General features: G+C 40.6%; 1 protein-coding gene across 2 annotated transcripts; it reads right to left on the bottom strand.

The window, feature by feature from the left end:
- Positions 1–233: 233 nt before the first annotated feature.
- Positions 234–15,040, bottom strand: LOC101845485 (mitochondrial ornithine transporter 1). Of its 2 annotated transcripts, XM_005104961.2 has the most exons (8): positions 14,976–15,033; positions 8,094–8,150; positions 6,140–6,277; positions 5,501–5,721; positions 3,990–4,180; positions 3,034–3,206; positions 2,059–2,217; positions 234–556 (listed from the first exon to the last, which is right to left on the bottom strand). In XM_005104961.2, the coding sequence occupies exons 3-8, from the start codon at positions 6,240–6,242 to the stop codon at positions 423–425; spliced, it is 981 nt and encodes a 326-aa protein (XP_005105018.1). In that variant the 5' UTR covers positions 6,243–6,277; positions 8,094–8,150; positions 14,976–15,033; the 3' UTR covers positions 234–422. The 2 variants fall into 2 exon arrangements, with proteins under 2 accessions (XP_005105018.1, XP_005105019.1); XM_005104962.3 differs by lacking the exon at positions 8,094–8,150 and having other exon boundaries at positions 14,976–15,040.
- Positions 15,041–15,507: the final 467 nt, after the last annotated feature.

Raw genomic sequence — 15,507 nt, forward strand, 5'->3', positions numbered from 1 at the left:
GGAGTATAAAGTGCCAGATGACATATTTGTTCTTGCCGCTCCAGGACCTACAGTATCGCCACGGCATATCGCTGTAAGTGAATAGTGCACTCTCCTTTTTATGTGTTATTTTTTAAAAATTAAGTTGTCGTAATTATTATCCATGGTATTCTTTTCACCTCAGAAAAGGGTAATATTACGGTTTAAGACCCCCCCCCCCCCCCCCCCTTACTTACACTTTTCTTACAGGAGCCGAAGATCCCCCCTTCCCCTCCTCTCCCCCCTTTCCAGGCGTAAGATTATATTTGAACGTCCCCTTGGAACAGAAGAATAATGTTGTGACATTTCTAAAATCTGATAAAGCTGTCCTCCAAAAACCAAACATCCAGCCATACACGCCACCACACACACTCGACAGATCTGCGGCAGTTTACTTCTACTATCTAAGGGCTAGTCGCGTAATCGTGTAGCCGGTTTAAAGATTTCTTGGTGGTCTCGTAAGCCAGGAAGAGGGCGCCGGTGGCTGGGAACGTCCTCACGACTGTCGGTCCGAGTCCCGTGTAGAGAGCCTTGGGTCCTGGGGAGAAAGAAAGAAACAGTACATGGAGATGAAAAGTTGCGGGATGAGGAAGACAGGGAGACAGCAGAACACCATGCAATCATTAGGATGCGGGAAATAGGGATAGGGAGGGGAAAAGGAAGAAAGGAACGATGATCTGGAAAGGAAAGACGTCGCCATAATCAGACAGCCACTGGAACAATCAGTATGGATACCTTGCGAGCTTTGGTGCTGGGGGGAACTGAGCACTTATGGACCTGTCCGGAATGCAATGACGTTGTTGCCCAGGACAGGTAATACAGGTAATACATAATGTACCTCATCCACAGATGCCACAAATTTCAAAAACCTTCGAATGAAATTACGATCTTTCGGAAAGAAAAGTTTCTTATTTTTTGGCCCTAAACTAAAATCTGGAACATCTTGCCCCAGGATCTCAGAGAAATAACAAATTTTGATACGTTTCAGCGATTGCTCAAGACTCATTTGTTTAATTCTTAGTTACAGCGTGTTAGTAAGTGCTGATATGTTTGGTTTTTTACTGCTGTCCTTTCGTGTATATATATATATATAGTTAATATTTGGTTGTGAAGTTTCCTCTTTATGTGCTTGAACTGGTTTTTCTTTTTTCTGTGAAATATTTTATCTTGTGTAAATGATCATGTGGTTGGAGTAAAGCGTTCAGAGCGTATCCTAGTATGGGATAGAGTGCTATATAAATGCAATCTATTATCATTATTATTATCATTATTTATATTCTTCAAGGACTTTCTGGTACATAAGTCAAACGGTCCAACATACGAAAGCAAGATCACAGCTTCGGTTTTCTACTAGGAAATATACGACATAGTAGGCTTATGATGGCATGTGCTTTACCTAATTATTTACCTGGTCAAACCACACCAACCACCCACAGCTTCCGCAGGTGAGACTCTTGACAGCTCAGGAAAACTCAACACTCGTCATGGAAGGTCAATAAAGAGTTGTTTTATACTGCGACCTCAAAGCTTTTTTGTCCTATCTCCATTATTTTTTAACATTGAAAATGTGACTTCTTCTTAAGCTCACTTTTTGTAAAGAACTGTTTTCACTGTTATTAGCTTAATTTAAGTAAGGTTTTACGGCGCTCGCAACTGCATAAGGTCATATGAGCGCCAAGGGGTGGATGTCAACAAAGAAGTCTAAGTGGAGAATCACGCTTACTCTGCTCACCTCTCTAGCCTCAACAGCACTGTTATTAAAAATAGAGATATGAAAAGAAAGGACTGAGGTCGCAATACAGTGATAATTGTCCAAGAGGGCTACCCATTGTCGAGGGGAAAAGTGATAGTCTTAGACAGGGCAGTGGTCTAAGTCTAAACAGGTGACAGTCTTGGAGAAGTGGTCAGCACAGCAGGTTCAACTGTATTTGACAAAAAGTGTTGACCACAGCCAGCCCAATCAGGGAGAGGGACAAGCCCTGGACAGTTCATAAAAACTTTAAAGCCTACACCGCAGATCGGCCGAGTTGTTCTATTTACCTTCTTGTTGCAGAATCTTGAAGAACACGGTCCTGAACGTCGGAGGTTTGCCCGACACAGACTGGACCTGTATCCGAGACTTGACCACGTCGGCCGGGAAAATGATGACCCAGAGGGTGACCCCGCCCACTCCTCCACACAGGATGGTCCTCAATGGACCTGGTGAATGGGGGAATACAAAGTGAAAGTATAGTTGGGGACACACACATACACACACATGCATATACACAAACATACACACACACACATACACACAGACACAAACATACACACACAGACACACACACACACACACACATACACAAACATACACACACAGACACATACACACATCCACACACACATCCACACACATACACAAACATACACACACAGACACATACACACACACACAAACTTTCACCAAATAAACTTGAAAAAAGTGTGAAAGCTCTTGATCTTTATAAGACCACTGAGGCTGAAAAAATGAGCAAGGAATAAAAGGGAATAGTTCAGTTTTCGTAAGAATTTCAAGCCACTTGCAACACAACTAGGTCATAGAGGAGCCAATAATTGGAAGCATTACTAGAGAGTTGGTTTTTGTAAGAGTTTTATGGCGCTCGCAACTGCATAAGGTCATATGAGCGCCAGACGATTAGAGGTGTTACAAGAGAGTAACAAAAATAAAACAGAAGAAGGGGAGATAAGGACGATAGATGTCTCAGAGGAAAGAAGGAGCAAACCACACCAGGGCACCCGCCAACCACCCACTTACTAGAGAGTAACATACAAAAAAAAGAAGAAGGAGAGACAAGGATGATACATGTTTGATAGGAAAGAAGGCGCAAACCACACCAGAGCCTCCACAAACCACCCACACACGCTAAACGAGAACTATGTACCAATCCCAATCACATCAGACAGAAATCACTCAGCCACTATGCGACCTTTGTCCGACCTTTGTGTGACCTTTATCCGACCTTTGTGTGACCTCACCTATTTCGTCTTTGGTCTTCCCAGGAGGGGTGAGGAGATGGCGACAGATTTCGTAGCCCCCGAAGAAGAAAAAGTAGCCGGGCATCTCCCTCAGAAAGGTGGCGGTCAGGCCCTTGAACAATCCTTTCACTCCCTCCTTCTGGAGAATTTCCTTGGTCAGGCCAAACGGCCCTCTGAAGTAGAGAGTAGTAGAGTCTTAGACTCAGACTGACAGAGAAGTATACAGTCTAGCATGCGCATATCAAACATACACGCATAGCAAACACGCAAATAGCGAAAGCACACAAAACGAATATGCAATCGTAAAACATGCACATAGCAAGCACACGTATCACTTTTCCTACATGTATATTCTTTGTATTTTAAACATTTCCATAACGAAATGCGTACATATCGGAAAGACTTCAGCCTACAGATGATTTTGCTATTAGCTCACTGTCTGAAATAAGACAAAACCCCTTCACAATACATTCAAAACTAACAAAAACAATGATTGCATTTATATGGCGCATTTTCATTCTCTACACCGAGCTCCATGCACTTTACAACCAATATTATCCCAGTAGATCTCGGAACACCAAGAAGCGTTTCCAGCTTTCCAGGCAGCCTTCGGTGCAACAGTCGATTAATCGCTCAGGCACGGACAAACTGACCAGATCTTTCGGCGTCTAAAACCAGGTAACAATTCCCACCTGAGAGAAGTGAGAAGAGTGTTGTGTAAAGTGCCTTTCCCAGGGACACAAGGTTGTAAGTAAAGTTTGACAAGGAATTTGAAAAAGAACTGAGCACGATTTTTGACTGCAACACGTCACTCTATAGTGGTAGAAAAAATTTAATGAAAAGAAAAAAAAGTAACTTAAAAGATTGGAAAAGAACTAAGCTCTTTCTCCAACATAATAACCCCAAAAATTACAACAATACAGACTTTCTTTCCGATCATAAAAAACCCCTCTCACATCTTGAGTCTCTCCAGGCCACCCTCCAGCTGCCCTTTGGTAGCCATCTCCCTCATGGCTTGCAGACGACACTTGATCAGCTCCGTGGGACACAGCGAGAACGAGGAGAAAAACGCCGCCATTCCCCCAGACACCGCGTTCTCAAACGGGTTCAAGTTTTTCACTTCCTTGCCTCCCATCACGCCCGCAACCTGTGAACACGACAAGACGACATCATGGCAGGAACTGTTTAGTTTTAGTAAGGCTTTACAGTGCTCATCACTGCATAAGGTTTTAAACATATGAGCGCCAAGGTGTGTTTTAGTAAGGTTTTACGGCGCTCGCAACTGCATAAGGTCAAATGAGCGCCAAGGGTTTTTTGTTTTAGTAAGGCTTTACGGCGCTCACAACTGCATAAGGTCATGTGAGCGCCAAGGGGTGGGTGTCAACAGAGAAGTCTTTACAGGGAATCAGGCTTACTCTGCTCACCTGTCTAGCCTCAACAGCACAAAGTCTGCTTCGACTATCAAGGCACCCTGGAAATAGCAGTTCACAAGAGTGTGACAAACATACAAAAAAAGTAGTGGAAAAATGACAATAGTAAGGATGAGGAAAAGAAAAAGCAGTCGTTCCCCCTATGTTGTTCCGGCACAGTATGAGCATGACATTGATAAATCAGCCTATTTACAATCCTACTGTGCATAAGAACAGGTTAATATCCCCTCTTTGGGAAAGGCCAAAAGACAACTTCAGGCAGTGCTGGGGGGGGGAGGAAGACAAGACGACATAATTTATCTTTTAGTTGTAGTGTTTAACGGCACTTGCAACACAATAAGGTCACATAAGTGCCGAAGATTAGAGGTGTTACAAGAGAGTAACAAACACAAAAAAGAAGGAGGTGAGATAAGGACGATAGATCATGTTTGACAGGAAAGAAGGAGCAAACCACACCAGAGCACCCGCCAACCCCCCAGGAAGATGACATTATGGCAGGAAGACAAGACAACATAATGGCAGGCGTGATAACTTGTTCAACACTAAACTAGGGTCACATAGCGTTATAACTTTAACATCAGACTATGAGACAACAGCCGACAACGTTACATCGAGTGGGGCTGGTTTTGGTGCAGTGTATTATGTGATGTCTTCTGAGACTACAGATGGCCAAACCCAAGACGGTCCTTGGAAATTCAGAACAGTTGGCATGCCTGTAGTGGACAGTGTGATGTACGTTTGTGTGTATTTGTGTCTCTGCGCACGCGCGCGTGTGTGTGTGTGCGCGAGTGTGTGCGTGAGTGTGCTTGTGCCTGTGTGCATGTGTTCGTGTCTGTGTGTGTGTGTGCATGTGTTTGTGTGTGTGTGTGAGCATGTGTGTGTGCATGTATGTTTGAGGAAAGAGGGGCAGGGGGCAGTTGTTCTGATTTATGGTTAATAAGCAAGGGGTTAATAATATCAGAATATCAGATGTCTTTACATTCACTATCAGAAACTTTTAAACTATTTTCTAAAATCACTCAACTAACTACACGTACCAGCTTTTGACAAACGCCATAAAAAAGGAAGAGCACAGCGTTTTCCGATATGTTGGCAGCGAGGGAGGGGACCGTCCCGGCGTACAATCCACGAGCGATGCCGTCCTGACGGAAGGTCTTGAGGAAACAGTCGAGGCCGTTCCGGTACATGGTGGGGAAGGTCTGCATCTTGACCTTGACCGTATCCAGGGGCTGGCCCACGTACACGCTGGTGATGCCTCCTGTAGGTTGTAGATGGGGGTGGGGGGGAAGAGGGGGTATTATAGATTACTTTATTAAGAAGAGAGAGAGAGAGAGAGAGAGAGAGAGAGAGAGAGAGAAACGCAGAGAGAGAGAGAGCAAGAGAGACAAATAGAGAGACATACAGAGACAGGGAGAGAGACAGAAACAGTCAAAGATAAGAATGACAAGGAGACAGAGACAGAACTATCAGCAGATGGAAAGGCAGATACCTACTGAGAATGCCATAATTCTTCAAACCAAATGCAACTACAAAAATATCATACAGTGCTTGGGAGTCAATAAAAGATCTCATAAATATAATCGTTCTCAAAAAGTCTTTAGAAAAGAAAATATTGCTAGCACATACATATTGTATATAAACTACAGCATTATTCTCATTTATTTTTCAAAGCCTACCCATGGTGCCTCCTGCGAAGTCAATGACAGCGTCTGCGGCAGTTGACCTTGACTTTGCCGTGAGGCCAGCCTCGGCTTCGATTAACTCAATCGGGGGCTCCATTCTTCAGGGCACGCAGATCTCTGATCTGTCACTCTCTGAAATTGTACAAGTAGGTCACGTTGTAACATGCTTCGCAAATTTATCCCCTGTTGGAACATTGTGAGGACTAGAAAAATTCCAATTTCATATTATGAAACCAAACCATACTAAAATAGTAAAATACAAGAGAAAATTATGTACAGTGGAACTTTCCCTAACAGCCACCTGTATAAGACAATCACCTGTACAAATGGCCACTTTTCATTTCCCTCCTTGAATTTTTTTTACATTGTTACGACAATGTGTAAGACAATCATCTGTCTAAGACAACCACTTTTCTCCTCTACAATAGGTGGCCGTCTTAGATCATTTTGACTGCACTTGCGAAATAAAAATATTGATAAAGTAATATATAAGTAAACATTAACAGTCATTTAAACTGAATTCATGCATTTAACAAAAGCAAATAGATCAAACCTAATGCCGCAAAAATACGTTTTCAGAGAACAGACAAGGAGCAAACTGGCCGGAGAGAGGAGAAAACACACAGGGCTCCTGTAACACGTGTAGAAAGGAAAACTGTCAGTGGAGTCACAGGGCTCCTGTAACACGTGTAGAAAGGAAAACTGTCAGTGGAGTCACAGGGCTCCTGTAACACGTGTAGAAAGGAAAACTGTCAGTGGAGTCACAGGGCTCCTGTAACACGTGTAGAAAGGAAAACTGTCAGTGGAGTCACAGGGCTCCTGTAACACGTGTAGAAAGGAAAACTGTCAGTGGAGTCACAGGGCTCCTGTAACACGTGTAGAAAGGAAAACTGTCAGTGGAGTCACAGGGCTCCTGTAACACGTGTAGAAAGGAAAACTGTCAGTGGAGTCACAGGGCTCCTGTAACACGTGTAGAAAGGAAAACTGTCAGTGGAGTCACAGGGCTCCTGTAACACGTGTAGAAAGGAAAACTGTCAGTGGAGTAGACAGCGGGGAGATGAAACACACACCTGACATAGACAGCCATAACACCCCCATCACATTACGTATGGATACTGAAATGATAATGAGCATAAGAGAATGGTTGGCGGGTGTTCTGGTGTGGTTTGCTCCTTCTTTCCTATCAAACATCCATCGTCCTTATCTCCCCTTCTTCTTTTTTATGTTTGTTACTCTTTTGTAACACCTCTTATCTTCTGGCGCTCATATTATGACCTTATGCAGTTTCGAGCGCCATAAAACCTCTACTTACTAAAACTAAAAACTAATGAGTATAAGAGAATGCACTTTGAGGTCGAGCTACCATCAACCAGTCATCTCTTCAGACAGTACATCTCACATGTGTGCTATTTGTACTGTATATATTTTATTCATCAATGTGCTATTTGTACTGTATATAGTTTATTCATCAATGTGAAGGAAAAAGTGGACACAGGACTTCACCCTTTATGTTTGAGTGTAAAAATTCCAAGTTTTATAACAAAATCCACAATTTAGATTATTTCTATCTGAAATCATTATTCAAGAATTATTCAAGTGGTGTCGGTGGCCTATAGTGGTAGGCTATCGGACTCGTAATCGCGAGGTTGTGGGTTCGGGGATTCGAGCCGCGGGCCCGACGTCGTGTCCTTGGGAAAGGCACTTTACACAAATTTTCCTCACTTCACCCAGGTGAAAATGGGTACCAAGCTATAGACAGCGAAAGATCTTGTCAGTTTGTTAGTGTTTGAGTGCTTAATCAGTTGGGAAGCTGAGAATGTTTCTGAGTGTTCTATAGTCTGCAGGGGTAATAATATAGTGTAAAGCGCATAGAGCTTGATTTCGAGTGAGGACATGCGCTATACAAATGTATCTATTTATCATTATTATTTTCATTATCATTACTTACTCTTCAGTTGGGTAGGGCACTGTTGCTTTTCTAATCTTCTCCAATTTTCCCTCACAACTGAAGACACAAATGAATTCATTTTTTACCAGAATGTCAGAAAACAGCAACATCATCAACACTACTTAGAATATAAAGGACTTTGTCATCGTGTTCACAACAAACTTGCAACTAGATTTTTTTTCTCCCACATAGATTGCTTTCATTACCAGGAATGAAGAGTTTGATCACACTCACTGTAGTGTGCACACAGTTTAGCATTTGAAGAAATCACAAAACTTCGCAAACATCACGAAAAATGACTCTGAGAGTAGATTATGTTTTCTCCGGTACAGAAAAAAAAAAAATTCTTTCTTTTTCTTTTAATAAGAGCTTTACAGCACTTGCAACACAATAAGGTCATACAAGTGTCGAAGACTACAGTGGTTACAAGAGAGTAACAAACACAAAAAAGGGAGGAGGAGAGATTTTAAAGGATGACAGAGGTTTGGAAGGAAAGAAGGAGTAGACCACACCAGAGCACCCTCCAACCACCCCAAACTTTTTTCAATTACCAAAAAGCCAGCACGTTCCCCAGAGAACACGCAATGATGCACAGGTGCTGTGGCACGAGACATTATTATGCCCGCGAGAGAGTGAGAATGATAGCCATACTGATACACGTCACTAGACGTTAAACAGCCACAGGTTTAAGAGTTGTGAGGTATGCAGGGCCAAAAAACAAGGAATAACACAAGCATACTACACGCACGCACGCACGCACACACACACACACACATTGACAGACACAGAGAAAGCCACTGAAGTAACAACTAGCCTTAAATAAAACAATTTATATAAATATAAAATAAATAATATGGCGAGTGAAGAAAAAAAGTCAAGATAACGTCTGGGGAGATTCATTCTCACCACAAATATTCCATTGCGCTCATATGACCTTTTGCAGTTGCGAGCGCCGTAAAACCCTATACTGTCTAAACAAAATATTCCATTCATCTTTAGAATGTAGCCTGACACAGGTAACAAACTCCATTCACAATCATTTATTACAACAACAGGTAGGCTCTTTCTGCATTACAAATATAAGCACATGATAGTCATTGTTGTCCTGACAAGAGACATTTAATACAATATAATGGGTCATTTCAAAACTCAAAGAGTGCTCGTTCCAGAAAACAGACGAATATATTTATGCTTTATAGAACCACCCTAAGAAGACATTGACACAAATCTCAGCAGAGACAGCAATTCCTCTGCGAAAGAAGAATATATATCATCATGAAGAAACTATTCTCACATCTCAACTGAGTCCACTCCTTTAAAAAATATGCCAAAAAAACTTCTCTGTAAACAAAAAGTTATGAATTAAAACTCAGAGACACGTACAAACCAAACCAGGAATCACATACATACCAGTTCAGTTGGAAAAACTAAATGTTTGTGCTAAATTCTATAAAAAATTATTTTGCCTTTTCACTTTTCATCTGATCTCAAACAACTACAACAAGTGACAGCCATACGACAGTAACACCTGTGTACATACCACGCCAGGGAATTTTGGCCTATTTCAACCTGCCACAGACCAATGCTCAGCACAGCTGGTAATTATATGGGATTTTTCAAGGCTTTAGTAGGCCTTAAATTTTATAACATTTGCAACAAAATCAATAAATGCTGCAGATTAGAGAGGTGTTACTAGAGAGAGTAACATACAAAAAAGAAAAAAAGGAGAGTTTTTGAGGACAACTGATGTTTGATAGGAAATAAGGAGCAAACCACACCAGAGCACCAATTAACCACCCATTGTTATATGGCAGGTTTCACAATTAATGCGCACTGAGGTGGTGAGATGTTTCAATGCCTATAAGTTTATGTTTTGTTGAAATAAACAATTTTTCAAACTGTGTTTGTGTTGTGTTTTCTTCAAATAAACTAGAAAACCATTAAAATTTGTTGATTTTTTGATTGTTCATTTTTTATGACTGATCTTAGGCTGTCTATCGTCACTTTTCAGAAGGACACCATTTCCCATTTTCTAGGTCTAGTCAGATAGCTCATCTGGATAAGGCCAAAAACTCTTATTTCCACAAAAATATTGTGTAGAATTTGGAAAATAGCCTTGAAAGGTTTTTCAAACAGCAAATCTCAAGCCTACATGTCCGTAGACCTAGGCTAGGGATCGATAATTGGGTAGTATATTTATCACACCTGTCCATCTGAATTAGGATGCTCTCAAAATGCCATCTAAACCTACCTTTCTATATGAAATCCGTGAAAAACTTGCCCCCATGTGAAACTAACACTTATTCTGAGCGTGTAAGTCGAAAAAAGTTCGTTTTTTAGTCATTGGTTAAGAAATTATGGGCCGATATTCTCACGTGACCCGTGTCCGTCTGACAGAAAAATGACGATCGACCGCGAACAAAGAAAGCTATTATCGATACCACGTGACCGAAAACTCTAATTTTTTCCTTGTTCCCGTAATCGCGGGGACGGCTGGTCTGGACATCTTGTGTGAACGGTTCGTCCGCACTCGGGTTTAGAATGTTGTCCATCCGATGGCAATCGACCTAATGACGATCGACAAGAATGTTAGTTTTGCGTAAATATTCCGCATTTTCTCATCAAATCGGAGTTTCTGATACTGTTTCGTGTTTATTCATTCATCTTTGATATAAGACTAGATGAAAAAACCCAAGAATGGAGTAAATAAAGGGAATAGTAAATCATCCCGATCGAAAGAACATCGCAAACGCGCAATTTGAGTCGAACATTCTAGATTCGGATGGACATTCGAGGTAGATCGCGCTGATGGTAAAAAATGCACTGAATTTTCGTGACGGATTCGGAAGGACGTGACATCGCATGGCGTCGGAAAGAATGTGTTTGCGCGTTTCAGTTTTGCGTGGGTTATTTATTGTTGATCTTAATGTAATTTCGCTACTTTAACCAACAAAAAAGCAATTTGATGATTGAAAGGAGGAATATTGGAACAGACTTTTGAGGTGAAAAATAGAGCTTGATCTAGATCTAGATCTAGGCTACATTATCTACATTCTTCTAGATCTAGATCTAGATCATTTGTGGGTTATTTTTTGGCACTTTTTACTATTTTTAACATAAACTTGGAGGGCAATTTCAGTCTTTTCTTTCTGTGTTGCTTAGTTAGGGTCTAGGCTGCTGTAGGCCCTACAATCAGTCTTGGTGGAGTTTGGACTTGGGGTTATAAAATTATTTACTTTTTTTTTTGCAGGCCATAGATATTATAGATTTCTTTTCTAGATCTAAATATTTTTCAATTTTTAAAACATTTGATACTAGATCTAGAATGTAGAGTTCACCTACTTGTTAATTTCTACTCCTTTGCAGGTGAGATCATGTTTAAGGCCAATGAAACAATGTTCACAGACTTTTTTTTTACCCCTTTGCAATTTAGATGTGTATGCTAGAAAAGAATTGTACATTGTACATCATTTGTCTACTCCTTTCATTTGCAGATGAGGTCCTTCTTGTTGAGGACTTTACCAAGAATAGAAAAAACAACTTACCTTTATGTAGTGAAGTCTGCCCACTTCTGTAAGAGGCAGATGACACTCTATCCAGTAGTCTCTCATTACAAAAATGACGACATAACGGACTCATGACACACACAATGAATTTACATTACTACAGACAACATCACTGATGATTTTAACATGGTTAATCACCTGACAGTAGGACTTGACAATGTGACAAAACTGAAAGACCCCCACTTTCAAACTCACATCTCTGCCATACAAATAATGTGAGGCATCGTGGTGAAATCAGGCACTTGTCAAAATAGTGAAATCGAAGGAGCAGGCAATTTTCTGCCAGTGTTTGAAAATTTTTATGAAAATTTTGTTTTTTGGCTCAACGTCTTTTATTCCCCTTCAATCACAAATATCTTGACTTCTCCTCGAAATTAATGGGTATTGTTTTCATCGAAAGCAAGACAAAAATAATTAAGCTTTCAGATGGTACCAATAACCCCACATGCCCAAAATTCGAAGGCCTGATCTGACCGTGTTGTGACACATTTAATTTTAATTAAGCCTTCCTGAGGATTTTATTGCTTTTGTGTTTCTTTTCTGTATTCAATTGCCAGTACAGTGATTTGGGGTTTGTGGTTTTATTTGTATAAATAAGGAATTTACGAGTATTTCTGATAACCCCCCTGAAATCACGTAAATCTCAAAATTACTCTGCTTCTGAGGCAAAATAATGCACCTTTCCAAGGGTTAATGTACATAGTGTTCTCTTTTTTACCACACACTGTTACTTAATATTCATTTCCCATTGGTTTTCTGTGTTTATATGATGTATTTTTGGCAAAATAACCTTTCAAATGATATTTTTCCAATTTTCAGGGGAGATAACCCAATAATTAAAAATTATTGTTTTGCCTCTAACTTGGCTATCTTTCTGTGAATTTTCATTAAAACTTGTCCATTAGTACATTTTAAATTACTTTTTCATATTACTAAGAGCTCAGGAAAAGTTTGTGCTTTGTTTGACAATTATAGAATACTATACTTCATTTTTTAATTCAACTGCAGGGTTATGTAACAAATTGAGTAATCTGGGTATAAATCTTGGGTTTCCAGCTTTTTTTCTTCCTATGTAAGCTTTTTGGGTGTTCTTCGGTGGATTGTGAATATTTTTGTGTTACATTTGTGTACTTTATGTGATTTACAGAGAGATTTCAGTAAGCTTCTTCATTTAGTGAGAATCAGGGGGAGTTAACTTTGAAGGTCTCTTACGCACATTGCGATGAGCTGACGCTCATAAAATATGCATTTCTAGCATCCTGAAATGTTAAGCTTTCAAACAGTATATTATATGTCATGTTTTATAACACTTCATATTTGGTCAATTTTGGGAAATGCTGAGCACCCAAATTGTGAAACCTGCCATATATATAGTTGCGTCAATTCACGCTGGAGTAGGCACTCTCATGGTCTAGAGGTACAGTGTTCACCTCTCATTCAAAATTCAAAAGGTCCTGAGATTGAAACCTGGCAGTAACAAACATCTTCTTCTTTAGAATGTTCTCCATTCATGTAGATTTAAATCCTTTCCTATCATCCAGTCCTGATCTGTCCTTTGCTTTTATCTCCACATCATAAACCCCCCCCCCCCCCACCACTCCACCCCAACCCACCCTCCAGCTGTACAAGCCCTCCTCTCTCTGTTATTCCTGACTGTCTCACAGTTGCTATAAAACTATATAATTATTGAATGAAGGCCTACTCAGCCTACTGGCTCTTTCTTACTGACTGTCTTTCAGCCACACTCCTGATTTCAGCTCTGAGGGCTTACGGGAGGTAAAATCTAACACCTAGCCTTCTCGCATACACGGGAAGTAAATATCGAAAGTCCTATGTATGTGCAAGTACTTGTACACACGTGTGAAAGATTCCTTGGTGGTCCAAAAATCAATAAGAATAGCCTAGGCTTCGGCCACCACCCAGGCAAAATTCAAAATTAGATCTAGTTCCTACCAAAACGGAAAATACTCTAGAGTCTAGTCAGAAAAATAGATCAGAACCTTAGCACTAGTGCTGGGACGATACCACTATTTAGGAATCGATGCGATACCCGATACTTTTTCAAGGAATCGATTCGATTCCGATACTGATACCTAGTAGGCTTTACCAATACACACACCATCATCATCCAGTGCCAGATCTGCAACAGACATCGGGGATCATGGTTTTCCATTAATTCCTTTGCTCGGATGCTCTCAAAAAAGCTACGTTTCCCTGATCGTTCCCTGTTACCCATTTGTTTAGGTTCCTTAAGTATGTTGTTCTGGGCCTACCCCTGCCTCGCTTACCCTCAATTTTGCCAGTGACAGCTAGATTTCTAGATGTTCAAGACCCTTATGTCTATTCAGGTGTCCCAAAACTGCATCGTTTCCTGATCGTTTTTAATATATTGAGAGTCCCACTTGGGCTTCATCACACCAGGCACCCAAAATCAACACATTAACCAGAGAATGCAAATGTTTTTTTGCCTAATAAACACTTAACCTGTGAAGGATTTTCCTTCTCAAAATGTTCTCTCACAATACTAGTCTTTCTTGATGCCATGTTGATTTATAGGCAAAGAGCGCGTTTCTTTTTTGAACCTGATGTTTCGATAGGACTTGAAAACAACAAAAGTATCATCCCTTGGATCAGTGAATTGCCTGGGAATAATTAGTCCTCATGTATCGATCCTTTTCGAAGGTATCGATTCGATTCCGATACCAAGAAGGTATCGGGTATTGATGCATCGACGAATCGATTCCCGCCCAGCACTACTTAGCACCAGTACCTTCGATACCAGATATTATGTGGCTGCCAGAAGTGCTTGGATGCAAGCCTTGGCAAGGGGCCCCAGATCTAGATCTAGATTCCAGATCTAGGCCTAGATCTAGATTCTAGATCTAGATCTAGAAAATCTAGATCTAGATCTAGATCTAGATCATAATATAAAATAACATGTTACAGTTTAAATTTAAGTCCATGCCAAGAGGCATCAACTTGCTTTGCCTTTTATTTTACTTTTCCCCATAACTTTCTCTTGTTTGTAATCGCCTGTTGCATGGTTTAGGCTAGATTATATAATAAATAATGATTTTGTCTATAGGCCTATCCTATAGGGTAGGCTATGTTTCTCTGCCCTCCCCCCTCTATCCACTATCTATCTCTCGTTGTTGTAATGTATGCCCTCACTGCTATACTAGATCTATCTGGCGTTAACAAACACTTGAAATCATCAGTCATCATTATATTGCAAACCTACTTCCCTTACCGTCACAAGACTTAGATTCTAGATCTAGATCTAGAAACAGATGCACAATTTCATCAAAGAACTTACAATTCCAACTTGCACAGCAGTAGATCTAGCAGCCAACTCCTCGCCACATAGGTCGCGGGTCAAACACGTAAAACAATCCATGTTTTTAAGCAGTCGCCGAGGAGTTACCCGTTGCCTGGGGGATTATACTAAATTCTTTATCTTCCAGGAATTTTGAACTTCATAAACTGTTTTCTTTCTTTCTGTGGTTTTGTACCCCTACCCTTCTTCTTGTTTTCGTCTTCTTTTACTCCTTCTATTATTTTTACCTCTAGCCATTATATGATATGTCGTTTTTATTTCCTGTAACTTTCCTTTTTGCTGTCTTCCTTGATCATCGTGTCTTCTATTTGTTCTCTTCTACCCAACCTGACTTCTTGTCCTTCTCTACTCATTGTCCACTGGTTTCTCCCTTGTTATATATATATGTATTGCTGGATTTCCGTTTTCCCTTTTCCTTTTCAAGATTCGAAATTTCGTTCCATATCTTCTTCCTTAATCCTTTCAACACACGTTCCCTTCTGTTTCTTTACTACTTCCCCCCCCTTGTCTC

The sequence above is a fragment of the Aplysia californica genome, unplaced genomic scaffold (assembly GCF_000002075.1).
Source record: "Aplysia californica isolate F4 #8 unplaced genomic scaffold, AplCal3.0 scaffold00443, whole genome shotgun sequence".
Taxonomy (NCBI): Eukaryota; Metazoa; Mollusca; class Gastropoda; order Aplysiida; family Aplysiidae; genus Aplysia; species Aplysia californica.